Source organism: Temnothorax nylanderi, unplaced genomic scaffold (assembly GCF_030848795.1).
Source record: "Temnothorax nylanderi isolate EJ_2023f unplaced genomic scaffold, tnyl_v1.0 TNYL_tig0202_pilon, whole genome shotgun sequence".
Taxonomy (NCBI): Eukaryota; Metazoa; Arthropoda; class Insecta; order Hymenoptera; family Formicidae; genus Temnothorax; species Temnothorax nylanderi.
In genome coordinates this window covers 34,189-46,931 of record NW_027249264.1, presented here as the reverse complement: position 1 = coordinate 46,931, position 12,743 = coordinate 34,189, and the positions used below count along the sequence as shown (strand labels likewise).

The 12,743-nt window shown below is 36.6% G+C and overlaps 2 protein-coding genes across 2 annotated transcripts in view; both read left to right on the top strand.

Annotated features, from left to right (window-relative positions):
• LOC139778921 (FAD synthase) overlaps positions 1-4,436 on the top strand; it is a 125,908-nt gene extending 121,472 nt beyond the window's left edge. The window contains exon 7 of the mRNA XM_071717065.1: positions 4,410-4,436. Within this exon, the coding sequence (XP_071573166.1) occupies positions 4,410-4,421 (12 nt within the window). The 3' untranslated portion in view covers positions 4,422-4,436. The remainder of the gene's footprint in view (positions 1-4,409) is intronic.
• Positions 1,474-3,526, top strand: LOC139778923 (jerky protein homolog-like). The gene is made up of 2 exons (XM_071717066.1): positions 1,474-2,056; positions 2,164-3,526. Exons 1-2 carry the CDS (start codon positions 2,017-2,019, stop codon positions 2,904-2,906), a joined length of 783 nt encoding a protein of 260 aa, XP_071573167.1. The 5' UTR covers positions 1,474-2,016; the 3' UTR covers positions 2,907-3,526.
• Positions 4,437-12,743: the final 8,307 nt, after the last annotated feature.

Genomic DNA, 12,743 nt, shown 5'->3' with positions numbered 1-12,743 from the left:
TTCCAATGCTTGACAGCTGAAGCTTTCAATAATTATACCTCATTATATGATGCGCTGAAGCCCAAGCTAGATAGTAACGTCACTAGATTTTTAGAGCCAAATTTCCGGTATAAAAAAGCAGCAACGCTGATTAAAAGTGTTGACAAGAAAGATCTTGGCTTGGTCGCCAACTTAATAGCGTGCGCTATTGAAATTCATTTTTGTTCGAGCTGCTGCGATGGGCATTTTCTTCCTTTAACTATAACGTTTTCCAGAAAAATATTGAGGGATTTTGGTATGTAGTCTTTTACATCTGTCAAAAAATCATCGCTTGAACGATATGCAGACGTGTCGTTGATTTGTGAGCGAATATCTTTCCGAATTATGGCTGCAGCTGTAGTGACTACTCGAAGGCGTTCATCGACTTTCTTCCGTTCTTAAGAAAACTAAAAGAAAAATACGGTGACGAGATTGTTATAGCGACAAATAAGAAGATTACTACTATATGTTTCCAAAACAAAGGATATACAATTTTGTCGAGTTATTGGTATGAACGAAAGAAAGTCGATGGACGGGAAGAACACCTTCGAGTAGTCACTGCAGCTACAGCCATAATTCGGGAAGATATTCGCTCACAAATCAACGACACGTCTGCATATCCTTCAAGCGATGATTTTTTGACAGATGTAAAAGACTACATACCGAAATCCCTCAATATTTTTCTGGAAAACGTTATAGCTAAAGGAAGAAAATGCCCATTGCAGCAGCTCGAACAAAAATGCATTTCAATAGCGCACGCTATTATGTTGGCGACCAGGCCAAGATCTTTCTTGTCACCACTTTTAATCAGCGTTGCTGCTTTTTTATACCGGAAATTTGGCTCTAAAAATCTTGTGACGTTACTATCTAGCTTGGGCTTCAGCGCATCATATAATGAGGTACAATTATTGGAAGCTTCAGATGTCAAGCATTGGAAGCTTGACGAAAACGATTTTTTCGTAATCGATGTTGAAGATCGAGATGATGATCATAGCCCTGCAGATTTACAACCTCAGGAAACGGCTCAGAAGAATCTTGTAGACGACGCTACCCCCAATACTAGTCGTGTACAACAATTTTAAATGGTAAGAGTTGCCAAATTTTCATATGTACGAGAAATATCACGCACACATTTGATATTTTTTGTCTATTTATATTTTTTCTTACAAATTCTACACTGAGAGTCTGATTTTTATGACAGCGTAAAATACAAATATCCATATATTCAACAGTGTATTACAGAAAAACTATTAAAGGTATGAAAAAAATGTATTGGACCTTTTTTATAGAGAATTTAATAAGCTTCATTTTTTATAATAACCTTCATTACGATAGGATTAACGATTACCGAGATATGAGGAAAAAACTGAATTGGGGCACCTTTTTTTCAAGATGGCGGATCGAGCCCTGCAGATAGAGGTCCGGACTTTTAGTATGTTCAATAGTATGCCGAGATAAAGGTCTCCACCAATTTATAGCTTTTTACCGGTTATTTTTTCTATTCGCTATATTTTGATCTAATTTGACTGGACTATTATCCGAGGTGCTTGTCCCATCGGAAATTTCCGTATTATCCGAGGCGTGAGCGTCCGTTTATGTATATTTCTTATGTCTCTTCTAAATCAGCTTCAATTCGCCTGTATCATCATCGCTTATAACCGGTATTTTCGAGCTTTTGTTTATATCTGTGTTTATATCGCTATCGCACGTTTGTCTGTTTGCTCACACATTCGTGGAATGCGTCCGAGATAAGTAATTAAAGCATCACGATGTCTCAAAAACGAAGAAGAGTTGTCGTAACCGTGCAGCAGAAATTAGAAACCATAAGTAGGTAAAGTAGGTTGGATAAGAGTGAAAAAACTCGAACTGTAGCAGCTAAATGTGGAGTTGGAGAGACAACCGTCGGTGATTGGCGACGAAATCGACAAAAATTACAACAATTTGCGACTGAATGCGACGTTAAGACAAACCGTAAAAAATCGACAGTGCGTTATTTTTATGGTTTACACAGATGAAAGAAAAGGGACTTCCATATTAGGTATAAAACTCTTATTTCCTAGGTGAATATCAATAATTAAAATAACAATCGTTATATCAACTATCTTAGATTGATCTTATATACGTATCCTTATTTCTCTACATCAGGTCCAATTTTACAAGAAAAAGCTATGATGCTAGCAAAACATTTTCCTAACGAAAGCGAGACTTTTACGGCAAGCAGTGGTTGGCTAGAGAGGTGGAAGAAAAGACACGGTGTTCATCAGATGAATATTTACGGCGAGAAATTATCAGCTAATGAAGGTGAAATGAACAAGTTTAAAGAAGAATTTCAAAAGCTCGTAGCAGAAGAAGGATATACAAAAGATCAAATTTGCAACTGTGATGAAACTGGCCTAAATTATAAAATGATGCCTTCCAAAACATTAATTTCGAGAGATGAAGCAGCTGCTCCTGGATATAAGAAGAATAAAGAGAGATGTACTATTTTAGCATGTAGCAATGCATCAGGAAAACATAAACTTCCACTGATGTTAATTGGGAAGTCGGCTAAACCGAGAGCACTTAAAAACATTAACCATGAAGCTTTGCCTGCGTATTACGCGCATCAGAAAAATGCTTGCATGAGTAGCGATCTTTTTAAAAAATGGTTTTTTGACCAATTTGTTCCTTCAGCTGAAACATTTTTGAAAAAGAATGGACTCCCCAGAAAAGCGATCCTATTACTTGACAATGTACCATCTCACCCAAATGACTCAAATCTTAGAAATGGAAACATTATTGTAAAATTTTTTCCACCAAACGTGACCGCTATTGGACAACCAATGGATCAAGGAGTACTGGAAACACTGAAACGTCATTACCGACGTTTTCTTTTCAGTCAATTCTAGAAAAAAATAATCTTAATGAGACACTTAGGAAGCCTTGATTGAGATTAATATTAAAGACGTTATTTATTGGTCAGCTCAAGCTTGGAATGCTATTGCGACACCCACACTACAGAAATCATGGTCCAAAAGTCTGGTTCCTGATATACAAAGCGATGAATTTCAAGGCGATGTAGATTTACATAGTATGATTTTGATGATCCCTGATTGTGCTAATGTTGAAAAGAACGATAAATGGGCTAATGCTGATGACCGTGAACATGAGCTAAATGACGATGAAATTGTTGAACTCATCAATTCAAGAGACAAAAGTGAATTTGACAATGAGGATACACCGGCCAAAGAATGCATCAGCCACGAAGAAGGACTAAACGCTCTAGAACTTGCTCTTAAGTACGTCGAAGAACAATTCGAAGCTACTCCAAGTGACTTATTATTGATGAAACGACTGAGAGATACCGCAGCTAAAGAAAGAATGAGTAAATTAAAGCAATCCCGTATTAATGACTTTATGTTATCAAAAAATTAAGGATTATAGTATTATTTATGAGCGATTTAAATGAACGATATGTTCTACTATGTAAAATTATGTATGTTTTGAATAAATATCTATATATTTTTAATGTTAACAGTCTTTACTTCCGGATTATCCAAGTTTTCGATTATCCGATGTATGCTCGGTCCGCACTACCTCGGATAATCGAGGTTCTACTGTATTATAATTTTTTTCCTGTACTGTTTGCATATCAAGTATTGAAAATAATTTTGTATTTTCTAAATAGAACATTCTATATTTTTTTTTGTGGAAGTCGAGAGAGCACAAAATGCTGAATAAAGAAGTATTAAATCATGATGGGTCTAAAGTTAAAACTTATCGAGACATTTACAATATATAAAAGTTCTATCAAATACCTACTGCTCTTAAAGTGTTGATAGAGTTAATATGATTATGTAGTCGATTATAAATGATATATATATGGGGCATTCCATGCCAAATCGACCTGGGTTTGACCCTCGACCTCTCGGATTTGGTCGAAGATTTTTTATGTTATTATTCCAACTTTAACATGCACTCAGATTAAAAAAAAAATTTTTTTTATAAAATTGATTTAGTTATAATTTTTTAAACCGACATATCGATGGCCACAATTTAAAAATTTGAAAAAATTATCACAAATTTTGTGTCAGAATATCAAAATTTTTAAGCCTTGACCCAAAGTGGGCCGGCGTACGACAATGACTATCGCGTAACGCAAACGATTAGCGCGGGAAACTCAAACCTACATAACACTTCCCCTTCTCAAGGAAATAAAGACCAATACATGGCCAATAATGGAATGAAAAGAAATGAATTAAATAGTTGTAGGTTGAGTCATATTACAAAATCTCAACAACATTTTAAGGCAATGAACATTTTAAGGCAAATAATAATCATCCAAATAATTTGGCTTTTTACGCGCACACTCGGATCTAAGCCGTATAATCTGCTCTTGCGGCTGTTCACAGGCATCCTCATAAAAAGATTGCTCTTGTGAAGAATCTTCAACTTCTTGGTCCTGCATAGGAGTCTCATCATTTTCTCCCTCCTCTATTTGAGATGAAGGACCGAAATCTAAATCATCCTGTTCATCGCTTGGCGTAGCTTCTCCAATTTTACGGATTTGATTAACATGACGTTTCCAATCTCGTCCATCATCCAAACGAATCAAATAATGTAACTTCCCTAGCTTTTCTTTAATTCTACCGAAACGCCATTTTGGTTTATTTACGTAATTCCTGCACGCAACTCTTTGACCTATTTCAAAACTTATTACTACCCTATCCTTATTAATATCAGATTTTTCCTGATTAATCGGCTTAAGAAAATCTAATCGTGAACGAATTTGTCGGCCAAACATTAACTCTGATGGCGACTTATTTGTCGTCATGTGAGGAGTTCGTTTATACTGTAGTAAAAACTTCTGCAAGGCTAGTTGTACTGATTTTTTAGTTGTACCCATGCGTAACAAAGCGTTTTTCATTGTTTGGACGAAACTCTCTGCCTGCCCATTAGTTGCAGGATTGTACGGTGCAGTTAGTTTTGATTTAATATTATTCAACTTTAAAAAACTTTGAAATTCTGCAGAATTAAAGGTACGTCTGTTATCCGTAACTAAAATATATGGAATGCCAAACGTTGCAAAAATTTTTCTACATACTTGGATAGTAGACTTAGCTGTAATATCTTGCATTATGTGAATTTCTGGCCATTTAGAATATGCATTTCTATAATTAAGAAATAATGACCTAAAAATGGTCCCGCAAAATCTGCATGAATACGCTGAAACGGAAATACGCTGGTTCCCATAAATGCTTTTCAATTTCTTTCGGATTGTTACGCAAGGAATTACAATTCTGGCAATTATTAGTTAATGATTCTAAATCCTTATCGATTCCCGGCCACCAGACGTAATTTCTAGCCAGATTTTTCATTTTGACGATTCCAAAATGACCTTCGTGTAACTCATCAAGGACTTGTGATCGCAGTTTTTTTTTTAGGATTTACTACTCTATGACCACGCATTAGAATGCCTGATTGTACAGGGTGCTTCCGCAACATACACATCAGTATGACGGGTTGCCCATTCGAGCAGGCGCGCATGGTCGTTCACAATTGCGTTGACTTCGGTGCATCACCTATAATCACTCGCATATCTTTTTTACAATACTAGACATTACAGACGCGCGCGCTTCGCGCGCGCCATTTAGCTTTAACATTATGCTATTACTATTACACTATTAACCCTTGATACACACAACTGTCAAAATATACAATGACCGCTGCAAATAACTCGCACAACGCATCGAGATAACCAATCGGCATCGCGGAAAAGAGGCTTCAATTTTTCGATACAAACGAAATTCACTCAGTTAACACGCCTTTTTTAAAAGTGGACTAGAACAACACAGGCGCGCGCTACGCGCGCGCTTTTATTTTATTTCACGAATAGAACACAGGCGCGCGCTACGCGCGCGCTTTTATTTTATTTCACGAATAGAACAACACAGGCGCGCGCTACGCGCGCGCTTTTATTTTATTTTACGAATAGAACAACACAGGCGCGCGCTCCGCGCGCGCATTTATTTTATTTCACGAATATACAACCATACATTTTTTATATTTTTATTAGAAGTGAAGAGGTAAGTCGCTAATATCGACATAGGTCCTCTAAAGCAACACCTTCTTATTTCTCGAAAACTAAACACCGCACTTTATTAATGCTGATGAGGACCTAATTTACTTATATAATTATAGACGTAAAAACCCATAGACGTAAAAACGAATCATTCAAAAGCAATTATTAAAAATAAAATTTACCCATATTTCTTTTACTAATTGTACAGTTTAAATAATAGTGAATATATTATTGATAATATTAGATCATTTTACATGTTTGTAACGTCCTAAAACTATTTAAATTTTTCTTTTTTTTTATTTTTCTCATAATGCAGTTTTATATTTAAATATAAAATTGAGATGCAACGTAAACTGGCATACTTATTGATAAAACAGATTATAAGGTAGTAAAAATCAAATCGAATAGAATAAAAAACACAGCATAAGAAAATCTTGCTGCGAAATTATGAGATAAATTTACTGGCATGCTGTCGGCATACTGCCAACATTTTGTTATGTGGGATAAAGCAATTGTGAAGCAACACACAGTAACAGACTACGAAGGTAGAAAATGAAAGGTTTCGAGTTTAAATCCTGATCGGCTCTGTTAATTTTTCCGTTTACCCCTCTCGCTGTCCAAAATTTCCTTCCGTATCTTTCCTCCACCCTCACTACACTCCTTGTTTTCTCGTATATTTCCATGATCCTCTTTCCCAACCTCTCACTCACCCATGGTTTTTTCAGACATCTTCCAAAAACCCTCCTGTCCACTGAATCAAATGCTGCCCTTAGATCGACAAAAAAAGCCTTCTTTTTCCTCTTTAATCGCTTCCCTATCGCATAATTCAGTGTGTAAATGTTGTCCACCACTCCTCTCCTCTTCCTAAACCCTGCTTGGCTTTCTGGAATCATCCCCTTCTCCACCATCTCTTCCCTCAACCTATTTGCTAATATCGACGCGTACACTTTGTACGCCGTCGGCATCAGCGTAATCCCTCTATGCTCACTCACCTCTTTTGCCCCTCTTTTTCGCTATCGGAACGACTACTCCGTCCTTCCACGCCTCTGGAAAACCCTCTCCTTTCCATACTCTCCTGCATACTTCCCATAACGCCTTTCTTAAACCACTTCCCCCATAACTCCACACTTCATTTCCTATCTCGTCCTCTCCCGCCGCTTTACCTTTTTTCAGCACTCTCTCTACTTCCTCCCATCCTAACTCCTTCTCTTTCTCCACTTCCCCCTCCGCCCCTTACTCTCCCTCCTCTCCTTCTCCTAGCCTTCGCTTGTATTCCGTTCCTTCTAACATCACTCTAAAGTATTTATCCCACTCCTCTATTGTTATCTTCTTATTAATTTCTACCCTTCTTCTCCTTTCCTTGTTTATTACTTCCCACACCTGCTTCTCTGTTCTCGCCTCCCTTGTCTCTTTCAGCAGATTTCCCTTTTTTCTTCCTTTTTCCTCACACATTTCCTTATACTCCTCTTTCTTCTCTTATGATCTTCTTTGTGTTTTCTTCCTCTTTTTCAGTCTCTTAATAACTTTTCTACCTCCTCCCTCTTCTTCCTACAGTCCCCATCCCACCATACTCCCTTTCCTTCTGCCCCTCTTTTTACTCTTCTCACCCTTACTTCTTTATCTATTGCCCCCCTACCTATTTATACCTCCTCCGTCCTTCTTCTAAACTCCTCTCTTGCCTCTTTCGACCAGTCCGTCTTTTAAACCCACCTCTCTCCTTCCGCTATTGTCCCTCTCCTCTCACCAACCCCCCCCTTTTTCCACCCGTACTGCTACTGATTGGTGATCCGAATCTACCTCACACCCCATCTCCAATCTTGTCACTCTTTCCCAAGCTTTTCTATCTCCTATTGCGTAATTGATCACTGTTTCCCCCCTTCCTCCTGTAAAAGTCACCTCCCCCTCCTCATCTCCCTCCTTTGCTCCGTTCATAATTTCCCATCCTTCCTCTTCCATCCATCTAATCAGCCCTTCCCCCTACCTATTTATCATTTTATCTTTTGATTTTCTTTCAACAACTCCCTCTTCTCCATCCTCCAGCGCTCCTTTCTCCCCTGTTCTCGCATTGAAATCGCCCCCCAATATCCATCTCTCCTCTCTCCCTTCCCCCTCTTTCACCGATTTTATCTTACCCATCATCTTATCCAAGTTGCCGCTTACGTAAACTGTTGGTAATCTCCATTCCTCCTTCTTCCATCTTACTTCTCTAATCATTGAACTCTCCTTCTCCACCCATTCTTCTTCCTCTTCTAACCCTTTTCTGACTCCCATCATTATTCCACCTATTGCTCTTCCTTTTCTTCCAACTCTTTCTTTCCTTGCACCCTGTATACTCCAGTTGAACTCCTTTGGCACCCTATTCTTCATTTTCTCCCATTCCTCCTGTTCCTGCCACGTCTCCACCAACCTCACGACATCCCACTCTTTTATCCTTTCCCAAAACCCTTTCTGTTTTCCCTTCACTCCCGCTACATTCCAAAAGCCTATCTTTAGGCTTCCTTCCTGTTCCTTCCTTTCTTCCTCCCTCCTTAATTTCTTTCTTTCCCCTTCTCTTTTTCTCCTCTCTTTTTCCTCTCTTTCACTCCTTTTTACTTTCCCCACTTTACTCTCTCTGACTCCTTTCCCCCCTCCCCTCAGCCTCACCACACTCCCTTTTTTCCTACTCTCCCTCTCCTCCCTCTTCTCTCCGCCCTTCCCTCCTTCACCACCATCCCTTTCACCACTACATTGTTTTTCCTTCTGTCTCTCTCTTCTAACTCTCTCCACTTTTCTAGCTTTCTTACCTTCGCTTCCATTGCTTTATCTCTTTTTCCTATCTCCCACTTTTCTTCATCTTTCACTTTTCCCTGCCCTTCCTTCCTCCCATTTCTCTCCTTCTTTATACTCTCTAGCCTTCCTCTCAACTCTCCTATCTCCTTCTTTAATTCCTCCCTTTCCTTCTGCCTTTCACCTCTCTCTCCTCCACATCCGTCCTCATATTCCTAATCTCATATCTTATCATTTCTCTCTCTTTCTTCCATTCTACCCCTTGCTCTTTCTGTTCTTTCCTTAATTCCCGTACTTTCTCCATCATTTTACTCATTATCCCTATCATCTGTTCTTTTCCCTCTGGCAATCTCACCATTTCCTACTCCTTTTAAACGTTTCTTCTTCCTCTCCTCTTCCCCCTTCCTCTCTTTTTTCTTTAAAATAATCATCTATATTCCCCTCAATACATAAACTCGCACTTCTCTCTCTCTCTCTCTCTCTCTCTCTCTCTCTCTCTCTCTCTCTCTCTCTCTCTCTCTCTCTCTCTCTCTCTCTCTCTCTCTCTCTCTCTCTCTCTCTCTTCTCTTGGCTCTCCTCTTTCCTTTTTTATTTTTTTTCCTGCTATTTTTTTTTAACTTTATGATACCTTAATCATAAAGAATAAAAGAATCATATATTACATAAAACACGCTGTAGCCATCTTCATCGTTGATGCGATCATGATTTATAGCATCAGTTATATCAATTATTGTTTAAAAATTTAAAGAAACATATTTGCTTTTTCTTGTCATGCGACGAGTCAACGTAAAAATTTTTGGTAATTATACAGTAATACGGACCACCCTCCGATGACCTTGACCTTGACATATGTTGTCAAGGTCACCCTCCTGAGTGACCTTCGGAAGATTTTAGCCGTCGCTCGCTAAAAAGAATAAAAAATGAAAAAAATTAACAAATAAAGAAGCTCTCAAAAGTATGAAATAATACTTTTAAGAATTTCTTTTAATTTTTTGAAGTCGGCGCCAAATTAATGATATTTTTAATAGCGTTTTTCATTGGCAGAATTAGTGCGCACTCAGTGCACATTAAAGCCGTTGTATACTGATTTAATCTCTAATATTTAAAGTAAAATGCTAATATTTCGACTGATAAAATACCCAATACGTATTTTACCAAATAGTACAATAAAGAATATTGAGGATTTCGTGACTTAACCCGTTTATATTAAACATATACTTTACGTTGATTTGTGTGTACGACGGCTTTAATGTGCACTGAGTGCGCTCCAGTTCTGCCAAAGAAAAACGCTATAAGTATTCTTTTCAATTTTTTGGAGTCGACGTCAAATTGATTTAGTAATTATTAATTTGGCGCCGACTTCAAAAAATTGAAAAAAAAATACTTATCTTATTAATTTGGCGCCGACTTCAAAACATTGAAAGAAATTCTTAAAAGTATTATTTCATACCTTTTAAATCTTCTTTATTTTTTAATTTTTTTCATTCTTTTTAGAGCTTTTTTGAAAAATCGGTTTTATTAAAAAAAAATTTTTATTTTAAATTTATACTTCTTTAGTGCGTTATTCAATTAATACAAATCAAAAATAATAATTTATTATTTGCTTGTAATTATTAAGTAGCATATTTCCTTACTGCTCCGTACCCTGATGTTCTAACGCGATATTTTATGTACTAAAACTTTCCGGAGCAAGGATTGCTCTACAGTGAAAACCGCATCTGTCCAGTAGTTTCAGAAAAAATCGTGGACATATCTACATACATCATACTCGCCGAATTGAGAACCTCCTTTTTGAAGTCGGTTAAAAATAAATTATATTTAATTTTTCATCATGAAATTAAATTTTACACGTGACTGTTATGTCACATAGAAATTGATATATAAATCTATTTTAAAAAATAGAAGAAACAATTAAAATTTTAAAAATTGCTCAAAAATTTAAAAAAAGATAGAACCGACTTCAAAATACTGTAAAAAATAAGAAAAAATTTTAAAAAATAAAAAAAGCTTTACATTTTTTCTTACTTTTTAGAGCTTTTTTGAAATCGGTTTTATTAAAAAAATTTTTTTATTTTATACTTTTTTAGTGCTTTATTCATTTAACATGATTAAAAAATAATATGTAATCTCTTTCAAATATTATATATCTTTCTACTTCTTTCTGCACTTTTTCAATCAATATCTCCAATATTTTTGCAATATTTTAACCATACAGGATAACTCCATCTGTTTTTGTTACATATAAAATTTTATTGCATTGTCTCGTATACTCTCCTTTGGTTTTAGTCTGTGTAATTCCTTACTTGTTGTCGTAATTGGATATCATTTGAGGATAACATTTTCTTGTAATTTTTATTTAAGAAAAGTCGCTATTTTATAATTTAAATAAATCTTCGGGTAATTATGAAGAAAAGTGGCTTCCTCACCGATTTGTCTAAAACTTAATAAATATTGTGTAGGTCCACCTAGCTTACTGGCTGAAAAAGTGCAAAAAAGGGAGCCTTAAAAAATCTTTATTAAAACTTCCTATACACATAAAATCCCGAAAAGACGTAAAATGTAAGTGTAAGAAAATCGACCAATCCCAATCAAGTATTGTGCTGTCCGTAATCCCAGTAAAAGAAAATATTAGATTAAAATTGATCGATTTTCTTATGCTTATTACCTTTTATGTCTTTATGGGATTTTATGTGTGAAGCGGGGCGGGGAGCACACACTTCTGCACAACGCATAATGCGTAAGCATAAGAAAATTGATTGGTCTATTTCCTTATGCACATGTGTATGGACCAATCAATTTTCTTATGCTTACGCATTATACGTTGTGCAGAAGTGTGTGCTCCCCACTTGAAGGTCTTTAAGCCCCGGACACACACTTTTTCGTAACAGTAACAGTAAAGTTTCGACCAATCGCTTTGTTCGATTCGGGAACATACGGTCGTACATACGTTCCCGATTCAAGCAACGCGATTGGTCGAAACTTTCTGTTACTGTTACGAAAAACTGTGTGTCCGGGCCCTTAAAGGCTATATAACAAAGTTTAAAGGTCAATCCAGACAACTTGCATAGCGCATAAACATAAGCATAAGAGAATTGATTGGTCCATATGCATGTGCATAAGGAAATAGACCAATCCGTTTCTTTATGCATATGGTTATGCACCTATGCAAGTTTGTCTGGATAGACTTTTATGGCTTCTGCCCACAGAACACGGAAACGCTTGCCGCGCAGCAAGAAGCGACACGGTAGCTAATAAACTTTTGGTTCTTACAGAAAAGTGACACGTTGCTTGGTTACCGCGTCGCTCCTTGCTGCGCAGCAAGCGTTTCCGCGTCCTGTGGGCAGAAGCCATTAGTCATAATTGTAAGGCCATAAGAAAATAGACCAATCACACTCGATTATTCTTCAAACGCAAGGAGAATAATCGATTATGATTGGTTTATTTTTTTACGACTTTACGATTATGGCTGAATCTTTGTTACGTGCAATGGCCTTAAGTTTGATCAAAATAAGCCCATAATCGTATTCATATATCGCATCGTTTATATTAAAGGAAATACAAGGTTTATTGTACTAATTGCCAGTTTACGTACAGAAATGTTTTATTTTTAAATTATGATCAAATTACAATCAATACAAATATATCGGAAACAAGCAAGTTAGAGAATATCTCAGTTTTTTGGCTACCATAAGAATATTCAGATAAAATGACAGCTATTTTGTTAGGTGTCGATATATTGCATCAACCGCCATGTGTTTTTGCAAAATTCATGAGATACGTCCTATTAGTTATTATCATATCCGACAGAAGAAAAAACTGTTTTAAATTAATAACTGATTTTTAATAAATGTTGATAATCAATTTAAAACAATTGATCATATCTATTTTATAATTTAGT

Excerpts from the sequence above, each read along its gene's own strand:
- LOC139778923 (XM_071717066.1), top strand. The coding sequence starts at position 2,017 with ATGGTTTACACAGATGAAAGAAAAGGGACTTCCATATTAG. Across the intron at positions 2,057-2,163 it reads AAAAGGGACTTCCATATTAG|GTCCAATTTTACAAGAAAAA; the intron begins GTATAAAACTCT and ends TCTCTACATCAG.